The sequence below is a fragment of the Boeremia exigua genome, assembly GCF_020726555.1.
Source record: "Boeremia exigua strain MPI-SDFR-AT-0100 chromosome Unknown C7974scaffold_2, whole genome shotgun sequence".
NCBI lineage: Eukaryota > Fungi > Ascomycota > Dothideomycetes > Pleosporales > Didymellaceae > Boeremia > Boeremia exigua.
In genome coordinates, this window is record NW_025763519.1 from 3220327 (window position 1) to 3231788 (window position 11462).

The 11462-nt window shown below is 54.7% G+C and overlaps 4 protein-coding genes across 4 annotated transcripts; 2 read left to right on the top strand and 2 right to left on the bottom strand.

Moving 5' to 3' along the window:
• Window positions 1-312: 312 nt before the first annotated feature.
• Window positions 313-1512, top strand: C7974DRAFT_372975 (uncharacterized protein; the record flags this gene model as incomplete). Its single annotated transcript, XM_046140084.1, has 2 exons — window positions 313-484; window positions 533-1512. 2 exons carry the CDS (start codon window positions 313-315, stop codon window positions 1510-1512), a joined length of 1152 nt encoding a protein of 383 aa, XP_046002150.1.
• Window positions 1513-3523: 2011 nt separating this feature from the next.
• On the top strand, window positions 3524-5013 carry C7974DRAFT_386930 (uncharacterized protein). The gene is made up of 2 exons (XM_046141110.1): window positions 3524-4301; window positions 4533-5013. Exons 1-2 carry the CDS (start codon window positions 3953-3955, stop codon window positions 4835-4837), a joined length of 654 nt encoding a protein of 217 aa, XP_046002151.1. The 5' UTR covers window positions 3524-3952; the 3' UTR covers window positions 4838-5013.
• Window positions 5014-6699: 1686 nt separating this feature from the next.
• Window positions 6700-7273, bottom strand: C7974DRAFT_386931 (uncharacterized protein). Its single transcript, XM_046141111.1, has one exon. The coding sequence runs from the start codon at window positions 7107-7109 to the stop codon at window positions 6855-6857; it is 255 nt and encodes an 84-aa protein (XP_046002152.1). The 5' UTR covers window positions 7110-7273; the 3' UTR covers window positions 6700-6854.
• Window positions 7274-9847: 2574 nt separating this feature from the next.
• On the bottom strand, window positions 9848-11379 carry C7974DRAFT_302681 (uncharacterized protein; the record flags this gene model as incomplete). The annotated part of the gene is made up of 3 exons (XM_046137912.1): window positions 9848-10705; window positions 10752-10874; window positions 10921-11379. 3 exons carry the CDS (start codon window positions 11377-11379, stop codon window positions 9848-9850), a joined length of 1440 nt encoding a protein of 479 aa, XP_046002153.1.
• Window positions 11380-11462: the final 83 nt, after the last annotated feature.

Below are 11462 nucleotides of genomic sequence, written 5' to 3' on the forward strand. Positions count from 1 at the left end.
CTAGAGTGCGTACTGTTCATGCGTGATGTTGTTCTCGAACGCAGAATGGCGCATTGTGCGCTGCATTGTTCAACGGTGACGTTGTTGACTCGACCATGAACTCCATAAAAGCCTCCACGCTTCGAAGATTATTTTCGGTATCCAGCACTTCCAGCAATCAACCAGCTAGATCAGTACAGTATACCAAAACTCGACACGATCTGCAGGCCGATTGTAGAGAACGCCGGTATCACAAGTAACGTCAAACTGCTAACGGTTACCAAAACAGCTGTAGTACCCATCACCAAAAGCAAACGTCTATCAAACGCAAAGATGCAGGACATCTATACGGCATTCGAGATGGACCAGGACTTGCAGGAATTGCGGGACGCCACAGCGGCCTTCCTGGCCGATCAATATGATGATGGTGCTTACGTAGCCACTGCAGACGACATTGCTGATCTAGAGAGGGCCACTGCGGCTTTCTTGGCCGATCGTGCTGACGGTGAGTGCTTCTGCTTCGACCGTGCTGGACACGGTTTGATTCTCCCAGGGGAGCAGTTTCTTCTTCCAGCCTCTGTAGCAGTGGATCTTGTTCGGGCTGAGCCTAACAGATCCGAGAGCATCATCGATCTGATCGATGAGCATCTATATGCGCAGATGGCTTTCGAAGATACACCCTATGATTCTCTCGTAGCCGCTGCTCTCATGACTATTGAGGTCCCACAAGTTGTGTTCACATCGTTCGACGATATTCTAGGCCCGAACTCCTTGCCAGAGACACCCCAGCTTCCGGATGGGTTGGATCGGCTGCTTGACTTGTGCGATGACACTGACAGCGACAACGACGACGACGACGAGTCGGATGCAGGAACAGAAGTATATGACATGGTCTTCGATGCACCCGACGCGCTGTGCCCCTCCCAAGCATCGTATGCGGCTTCATTCTTTGATACTATCACGGAAGGACTCGTGCCTTATGCCTCGCTCGACAGTCTTTTGCAGATGAAGGATCGAGATGAGCAGCCATTATGGCTGTATCGAGAAGAAGAGGATATCGTGGATTTCGACGAGGGCGGTGCATGGATGCACAACGACGGCGATGAGCTGCTGGATCGGCCTACCACTCGAACCGTTAGGCAGAGCGCGTTGCACATCATCACGCACCTCCCAGTGATTCTGGAGGAAGAAGAGCTATACTCGGCTGTCTCAGACTTGTCGATGGATTTCGCAGACTATCAAGGGGTCGTGGCGCCGCTGGCATCTCGACGGGAAGATTCCCTAGACGACAGCTTTGAGCAACTGACTTACCTAGCTATGCCTGCAGCAGCGATAGAAACAGTGAACGTTATGCTGGTCATGACCGACGACTCCTCCGTCAGCGACCTGACAGCTGGATCACATGGGATGACGGCCTTTGAAGCTTTCGACAACATGTTCGCTGACGCCATCTGGGACAATGAACCGGATCTCGAGCTGAAGTTTAGTGGCGAGATTCTGAATGACGCTGAGCCGTGGCTTTGCATATACTAGCTGATTACCACGTTGGAAGTCATTCGATCGCACATCTGAGCCGACTTCTCAACATTCGGTGTTGACGACCAGCACTAATTGAGCCGAATGGTGAAAAGCCTCCAGGCTATCGTGTTTGCGGGGCGTCTAAGGGGGATCGGCGGTCCTTGTAGTGGAGCGTACGGAGGTCAGTTACTGAGGATGATTTGACCGTGCTCGAAGGCTGGACCCTAGACACAATGTTCAAATCACCGATGCTATCTGTCGCTGAGCTAGATGTTCAGATAAATAGTGACAGTAGTTTCAATGCAGTCAGAATATAGTTATGAATTGAGGATGGAGTACAATTGCGTAATGTGCCGAACTAGCAAGCCGTGGATAGCACTAATGCTGGTGACAACATCTATGATGTACTTTGAAGCTGCTTGATTGCGACAGGAAGCGTGCAACCTTGTCGACAGCGTGATCGTTTGGGCTTGATGTCGATACGGTCTTGTGTACGACAGTGTCTCGACCACAAAGCAGAGAAACGACTTCAGGCCAAGCTGATATGTCGTGGAATGTAAGAGGATAGAAAATAAAGGATATCGGCTACCACTGCCGGTGGCACTCGCAGAAAGTGATCAACATCGGTGTGTGTTAACAAAGGTATGGTGACAATACTGGGCCGAAATGTTACGCTAGATCTGGAATGGTTAGTGATAAGAGTGATTCTATTTTGGGTCTGGAAAGGAGGCCAGGTCTAGGTTGAAGCTGGGGAGAGCATGGCAACCGAACGCCACGTTGACTGCACCGAGGAGGTACGTGATGTTGCATGGCTCTTCGACCGCCGTCTCCTGCCAATGCCGTGCGTATTTCGTATACGGCCCCGTCTGATGCGTGGGTACACCAAGTGGACCATTACATCAACGGAGCCTTAGGCATGCTCTGTGGCAGTTCGTATCTTCCGCACACAACACTACCAGAAATGCTGGTGATACCTATTACTTGCGATGGCGGCCTTCTCCGGTAAGAGTAATGTCTGGACCGAAAACTTGGAAGTTGTTCCAGCGTCGAAGAAGGGGGAGAGGCTTGTTGCGAATAAGCATCGCCGCTTTCGGCCGGAATTGAGACCGAGTGGACATACAGAATCCAAAAAACACGAACGGTCTATGAGCACAGTTGTGGTGGGGTTGATGTGGCCCAACCACTGCACTGCTGTGTGGGGCGCAGATAGGAGAGCCATCAGTGGCCAACGAACACGACGGAGAAGCCACAAAGTGCGCTGTTTTCTGCTTTACGAGCAGGAGTGGATAGGGGCACGATTAGCAGCAAGCACCCATCGCCGCATATGCTCATGGCCATCTGAAGTGTGCAGGACAACCAAATGGTAAGGCTGTAGGGCTGCGCCTGCAAGGGTGTGGCTGCTCAGCTCAGTATTGATGCTGAGACGGACAAATCGGATCTTGGTGGCAGTGGTAGTGTAACGTTCATGTCAACCATGGGTCGCATCCATAACGGCGATGGCGCATTGCTTGTTTCCCGCGTAGATTTCCCGAAGGAGTCATAGCGCGATCTCGTAACCTGCAGGTCAGCATCGGTGGCGTTGACACGGGGAGGAGCCAATATTTGGAAACGAGAAGGTTGGCGACTTTGGCCTACAGCGCATCGCAGCTCCGCAATTATCATCGGCCGGATCAAGCGTAAGTAGATGGGGCGCAGAGCGAACATGCGAGAAGCGGAGGATTCGGAGGGCCGGCCAAAATTAGAGCTTCGGAGGTAGATCGGCAGGAACGTCCCTTTGACGCCGAGGGCCACAGCCGCGAATTAGAGGCTGCGCGGAAGAGAAGGCCAGCGGCCATGGCTCCGAGATGATGAGCTGTCGGACACTCGAGAGTGGAGAGCCTTCATGAGCTGTGACGTTCGGCACAGAGCGTGACGGTGGTTGCTCAGCAATGATGAGTGGATCATCATCGTCCGCTAGGTCCGCATTTGGAAAGGTTCGTACAAAAATAGACACCTCGCAAAGCACGGTAGGGCTGCGTGCTCCTGACTACCGTACTGCTAACAGTGACTAACTTTGAGCACCGACACCATCGACGTACCGTGCCATCGTGTTCCTAGAATGGGACCTCGTGTTCTGCTCGTGGCGAGATGTTACTTCGTAACCGACGAAGCGTTGGCCATTTCGACGTCAGCCGTGCGAGAAGCGCGTGGACGCTCAGGAGTGACCCAGTATATAACTTTCCTTCCATCTCGCCCAAGAATATCTCATCACAACAACAAAAACAGTTTCTTAACTACCACATTCGCTTTTCTGAGCCTTCTTCAGACAGACACTCGCTACAGTCTATCTCCAGATCCCACCTAATACCTTAATCACCACATCCACCGACAAAGTTCAACAAATCAACCAGGATGCGTTACTCTTTCGTTGCCGCGGCCATTATTGGTGCCGTTGCTGCTTCTCCCGTAGCTGAGTATGGTTACGGAGCAAACACGCCCTCCAACAGCGCGCCCGCCTACCCAGTCTACCCCGATACTCCTTCATCGAAGCCTGTTGTTCCCGCAAGCAGCGCGCCCGCCTACCCCGAGACTCCTTCTTCCGCGCCAGTCGTCCCGGCTAGCTCGGCTCCCGGATACCCAACATACCCCCAGGAGACTCCCTCTTCTTCCGCACCAGCTGTTCCAGCCAGCTCTGCGCCTGGCTACCCAACATACCCCCAGGAGTCTTCATCGGTCCCTGTTGCTTCTTCCATCCCTGGAGGCTGCAACCCCGCTCACCCCGGCTCCTGCCCTACCCCCTCCAGCTCTGCCCCGGGTTACCCAACCTACCCTGCTGAGACGCCTTCATCGACGCCTGTAGCTTCTTCCATCCCCGGTGGCTGCAACCCTGCCCACCCCGGCTCTTGCCCTACCCCGTCCAGCTCTGCTCCGGGTTACCCTACATACCCCCTGGAGTCGTCATCGACACCCGTTGCTTCTTCGATCCCTGGAGGTTGCAACCCGGCCCACCCCGGCTCTTGCCCTACCCCCTCCAGCTCTGCCCCGGGTTACCCTACCTACCCCCTGGAGTCTTCATCGACACCCGTTGCTTCTTCCATCCCCGGTGGCTGCAACCCGGCTCACCCCGGCTCTTGCCCTACCCCCTCCAGCTCTGTCCCGGGTTACCCTACATACCCCCAGGAGTCTTCATCGGTTCCTGTCGCTTCTTCCATCCCTGGAGGCTGCAACCCTGCTCACCCAGGCTCTTGCCCTACTCCCTCCTCCTCCATCCCCGGAGGTTGCAACCCAGCCCACCCCGGCTCGTGCCCTACCCCCTCTACGTCTGAGGGCTACCCTGTCCCCACGACCACCAAGGAGCTGACCACCTACGTCACTACCACCGTCTGCCCCATCACTCAGACTCACGGCACCCAGGTCATCACTACCTTGACCACCAGCACCGTCACCTTCACCTCCTGCAAGGGCGGCTGCGGCTACGAGACCACTGCGGTTCCCCCCAAGCCCACTGGCGAGGGACCTAAGCCCACTGGCGACAAGCCCACTGGCGACAAGCCCACTGGCGATAAGCCCACTGGCGACAAGCCCACTGGCGGATACCCCGTTGGACCCAAGCCTACCCCCGAGGCGCCCAAGCCTTCTGGTGACAAGCCCACTGGCGAGTACCCCGTTGGACCTAAGCCCACTCCCGAGACCCCCAAGCCCACTGGCGAGTCCCCCAAGCCTTCCGCCCCCGCTCCTCAGCCCGAGTACCCTGTTGCGTCCAAGGACAACACCCCCCCGCCCGCTGGCCCTAAGACAACTGTGCTCGTCGACGTTCCCCAGTACACTCCCGTTCCCGGTCAGGAGAACTGCCCCGCCCCTGTAACTGTCACCAAGACCGTCTATGCTGGCATTCCCCAGTACACACCTGAGGCTCCTCACAGCGAGATCCCCGGCGGCTGCAACCCCGCTCACCCCGGCTCTTGCCCTACCCCCTCTGCTCCCGCTGGCCCCAAGACCACCGAGATCCCCGGTGGCTGCAACCCCGCCCACCCCGGCTCGTGCCCTACTCCCTCCACTCCCGCTGGTCCCAAGACCACTGAGATCCCCGGTGGCTGCAACCCCGCCCACCCCGGCTCGTGCCCTACCCCTTCTGCGTCTAAGGGCTACCCTACCGGACCTAAGCCCAGCTCTGGATCTTCCATCATCTACAGCTCTGCCTCTGCTCCCTACCCATCCGTCAAGCCTTCCACCAGCGCTGGATACCCCGTTGCTAGCTCATCTGCTAAGCCTTCCTCGAGCTCCGCTGAGTACCCCGTTGCCAGCTCCTCGGCCAAGCCTTCCTCGAGCTCTGCTGAGTACCCCGTTGCCAGCTCATCTGTCCCTTACCCCGTTGAGTCCTCCACCCAGGCCACACCTGTGCCCACTGGCGGATACGGCGGCTACGGCTACTAAGCGGATCAATTCATGAGTGACTGATCTTCACTTTCTTTGAAACACGGTATTTGGGTTGGACGGGGCAGTAAAATGTTTCCTCATACATAGGCTGGCATTGTGTCTATCGCCTTTGCATAGCCGCGGCGCATTTCAGGACTTAATCTTTTCTCTTTCTTACTTTCCTTCGTAAATACGCTTTTTTAGAACGATCACGCTTGGTGCGCGCATGGTAGTTATCACAACTAGCAATGAAGATTTTACATCTGCAACTACTTCCTCCTGCCTCATGTGACTCCCAGATTCCAAACTCATCTACATATCAGCGTGACAAGTCCTACGTCGGGTCTTGGTTCTAAACACAGTCCTCAAAAAGACTTGGCGACCATAACAAACAGAGTCAGGAGAGACTAGTCCTGCTGACGACGCCCCTACGATCATAATTACCTCTCCTTCGCGTTGGTCCCGAGCGTTACGTCAAAGGCCTCGTATCCGTCAGCGGCCAGCAGGCGTCCGTGACCCACCTCGTATCAGCACAAAATATTGGCTGTGATGCAATCCCCAAGCCTGCGATATTTTTACACGAAGTCTAAGACATGCTAAGCTTTACTAGCGGGCTGACAGCGCGTGAGTGGGCGATCAGGTTAGCTGTGGTCGGCTCGGAGACGGTGGGAGGCGATGATGCGGGCTTTGGGTAGTGGCGGGCTTGCGGAAGTGGGAAGACGCCGCTAGAGACCTAGTATCTGGGGCTTGCATTGGAAGTGGGCACGGGTTGAGACCGGCGAGCGGAACTGCGGGTGTTGGGCTGGACGGAGAAGGGTGTTGGCATCAGGTACCGTTGGATTGAGATCGTCAAGGTACCGCAGTGGCAGATGCTGATCGTCATCGAGGCTAGACTTCGACACAAACAGGTTTGGATGAAATTCTGGTCCCGAATTGAATCCGAGATGTTTTTCTTGGAACATTCAGTCACTCCATTTTTTCACTCTCACGACTCGCTGCAGTCTTCCTTCAGTCCTGCCCGTGTCACTGACAACGAACAGAATCTCACCGACTTCGTGTGCTGTCTTTCGGACTTCGATCCGATTCAAGACTTCACTGAAATTGTGAACAGCAGCCGTCCTTCGTACCCAGCCAGCGTTTTTTGAAACCGTACTCGTATCCCAGTCAATTAGTGGCATGCAGACTGGGCGCCCCATCTGCTGAAAGGTATGAGGCATTTTCTATGATACGAATTCGGCTGATGTCAGACCACTGCAATATTGTGGGTTCAACGAGGAACAAGTACTTAGTAGATGTGGTGGAATGACTAGATTGACTGCGACGCGTAACACCAGAAGCATCTAGCTCTCGTCTGAGGCTACATACCCAAGTTGAATGCCGCAATTGATTTTGATCCCAATGTTAGCTGGCTCTTCTTCTCTTATCTGAGTGAGATCGTAGTTGTTGTTGAAGCCACTTTCGATCATTTGTCCAAGGATTCTGCCCCTAAGTACCGACCTCAGTCTTCTCTGCGATCTTCGAAGACGACGTCTCTTCCAATAGATCCTGCTTCAGGCTGAACATATAGTCTTGGATCACCTACACTGAAGGTGACAAGATTGAATCAAGAGAAGTTAAGAAAGTACTCAGAGTGAAAGCAGGCGATACAAAGTTGTCGTAGTTGAGAAGAGGCATGTACGAAGAATCAAATCAGGGGCACTCGTCCACGTGTAAGTTGCCTCTCTTTTGGCTGCCACGAGAGCCAATCATACTCAATGCTGCAGAAAAAGGTGAGACTAATGTGGGAGACGCATGACAACACCCAGGCTGGTGAATAGGGCCTTGAATATTTGCAGTAAAGTCAACGTTCCCGGTTTTCAAAGCTGGATGTTCTTCCCAACGACTACCATCTACAACAAAGCGACTACCTGCCGGGAATTTCACCGTGAATCTCATTGAGATATGCTGGAGATCGAGAGTGATGACAATGTTCTGTATATGGTCATGAAGACGCAAACTGCGGACGGAGTCGACCAGTCCATTGTTTAGCCAGGTTTGCGAAAGGAGTGAACTGGGCCAACTCGACGTCATCACCTTTGTGGTGCCTAGATATCTTTCATCAATCAGTAACTTTACAGGATAAAGGGGTATACGATCCTTTTGTCCTTCCATCGAGGCTCAATTACTGCGCAGCAGTACATGCTTTCTTTGCACTGAACCATAACGTACCGAGCCTGCTGAGAGCATAGAAGCGACACTTGGCTTAAACTTCGATGGAACAAGTTAAATACACGGATATATTAGAGGATTGAGAAAAATAAAAGATCCCCACGTTGATCGCGAGCTGTACCACACGAGCTTCAGTACCCAGCGTGCCAGAGTCCACACTACGAAAAACTACGAAAAGCAAAGACCCCAAACCAATAGAAAATATGAGCACCAGTATGCCGTCAAATAAAAGAGCAACGAGTTCAAAGATCTAGTACTAAAACCAGAGTACGCAAGACACAAGTGAGTAACAAGTCCAGAGAGCAGCGAAAGAGACGTCTCACCGTGAAAGAACGAGGACTCACGACATTCCTGCGGCATACGGCCCATACGGTCAGATCTGAATCCTCGCCAGTGTTTTACTTTCACGTCAACAAATGGAACGCTGCCCACCAACAAAGATGTCGATGAAGCCTTGTATGTGCGTGTACATACACGGTGCCAGCAAACCAAACACAGGTATTTTGTCTGGCAGAAAATATCACTACTACCTCTTCACTACGACCTCTTCAATACCTGATACAACCGCCATCCGCAAACCTTTGCTCCGCCTTCGACTGGGTCGTCACAACTTGTGATGTGGTCAAAGACCAGGACTCCTGATCGAGCCCAGCACACCACGAAGTATCCACCTCGCACCCATCCCATAACCCAGACTACCGTCAACCAGCCCACTCCGTTTGAATCTCCACGTATCACGGGAGCCAGGTAGCTTGGACTACCTAACTACTCGCGTCGGACGTCCAGTGCGGTGAGCTCTGGGTCCCGACATACGTGGTACCGCAGGCAATACCTATGAATGTGAATATGCATATGCCCCATCTTGCAGTGCTGACAGCTAAGCTGCAGCATCTTCATGTCTATGGCGGTGTTGCAGTGGGTCCGAGTTTCTCACCACCCGGTGAAGTAATTATAACGGGTTGATCGCACCAAATAGCGCGGGATGTGCGGGTGTTACATGGCTATTAGCTACTCGGTATTCGCTATTAGCTACTCGCTATTCGCTGTGCACAGTTATGATCGATGAGTGTGCAATCCTGGAAGACTGCGAGGTCGACACGGACAGGCGCGGGGAGGTGCGAGTGAATATTCATACCGAATGGAGACACTACATTGACACCAAGCACTAGCAAGGGAGACAGTTGGCGATGTCGTTGATCCCTGCCTGACGACGTGAGTGTCCAGTAACTGGTCAGGCACGGCTGCGAGCATTATCTCCCGATGGTGAGTACGCCGTATTTTGTGCTTGAAAGTGCATCAATCACAAACTCGAAATACAGCGCGCATGAACAATAATTCAATGGTATATTACGCTATGCCTGAGCTCACTGTAAGCGCGAGCAGTCTATCACACCATCTTCGGGCAACCAAAGAACCTGTCGAGGTAGGCGCCGTCCTCCTCGCACGCCGTGTCGTCAGAGGCCCATCCGTCCTCTTCGTCGCTGTCGAGATAAGTATCCATAATGCTGTCAAGATCGAGCCCAAAGTCCTCCTCTGGATACCGTGCCTGCGCATGTTCGAGACCCAATCTTCTTGTCAAGTGATTTGTCTCGATCTGCCGATCGATGTCCTCCGTCTGTCTGTAGAACGCGTCTCTCTCAGTGTGTGGGTTTTGCGGTTGCAGCTCGTGCTCTGGCGTCGTTGACTGGGGCGGCTGCGGCTCGAACTGCTCTCGTTGAACGCGCATCCGATCCAGCACGGGGCCAATCTACGATCCACCGTTAAGTAGATATTCGATAGCACCCTGCACGTTGCCTCCGCTCCGGCGCAGCGCCGAGACGTTGCGGTCGAATTCGTAGAAACCCATCTCGTTGAGCTGTCTCAGCTGCGACTCGTACACCTCCTCCGGGGGCCGGTTGTCTGCAGGTGGAGGTGGTCCGCCGAAGCCGCCACCAAATCCGCCACCGTTCCCAAAGAGAGCTGCGAAGGGGTTGGCCTGCTGAGAACCAGCATCTCCACCCGCGGCGCCCGCTGGCGGGTTCTGACCGAAAGCACCGAATGGATTGGCGCCTGCTCCAGCTCCACCACCTGCTGCGCCGCCACCCATCATCTGCATCATCTGCTGCATTGCCTGCGGGTTTTGCATGATGTTGCGCGCGGCGTCTGCGATTGGGTTGGGCTGCCCACCCTCAGCTCCACCAAATAGGTTACCAAAGGGGTTGGGGTTCGCGGGAGTATTCTGGCTGTTCTGGGTCGCGTCGGTGCCAGGGGTGGGGTTACCCTGACCTTGTGTCTGTGGAGCGAACGGGTTTGCGCCTCCAGCAAACAGGCTCGCAAACGGGTTCGCATTAGTGCCAGCACCGGCGCCACCGAATGCTGCGAAAGGATTCGCCGCACCTGCAGCGTTTTGTGGAGCTGGGGTGGCAGTTGCGCCGTCGCGTGCTGTGGTGGAGCCTGGCTGTGGTGTGTTGTCTGTGGCGCCTGGAGCTGCCATGGCGCCGCCGTTCCCGTCTCCGTTCATGCTGCGCTGCATCTGGAGCTGCATGCGCATCATGTCAGGGCTGAACATCATCCGACGCATGTCGGGATTGCGGAGCATCTGTTGGAGCATGGGGTTATCACGAATCTGTCACATGTTAGACGCGGAGAGAAGGGATCGCGCCGGAACCTACCATGGGGCTTTGCAGCATCATGTCGACAACGGCAGGGTTGTTCATGGCTTCGTTCATCTGTGACAAGAACATGGGGTTGTCCATCATCTCAAGCATGGCGTCGGGGTTGGGCGGCGGACCCATCTGCAACATGTTAGCATGCCCCGCCATCCAGGTGTTGATCACGTACCCCTCCGTCAGCGCCGAACATGTCCATTGAGGGCAGGCCGTGGAAACCCGCATAGCGCGCACCCGTCAGCCCGGCGAGAGGATTGTTCCCTGTGCCTGCAGCGATGTTTGTTGGGACCTGCGGTGTCGGTGTGCCGGCGCCGCCGGCTGTGCTTGCTGTGCCTTGATTTGCGGGGTTTTGTCGCGCGTTGCTGGCAGCGCCCTTGACCAGGTGGATTGTGTGGCCGTCCTTGACCTCCACGCCACCCAGTGTATCCGGGTCTTTAAGGACGCGGCCCGAGTATATCAGACGTTGGCGCTCGGCGGGAATGTCTGCATACTCGGGCGTCGACAGCTTGGTCTTCAGATCGGCGACTGTAGTAGTGGCGGGCAGCGTCAGGACGTGCTTCTGGTCGTTTGCGGCCTTGACGTTGAAGGTGACCTGCCCTTCCTCAGTGGAGGTAGTGGCGTCGTCGGCCATGTTTGGGGCAGCGATTTGGTGGCGTGAACGATCGAGTAGCCTGCGGGATGAGTCCGGTGGCAAGTTTGGGTGAGCAGGTCTGA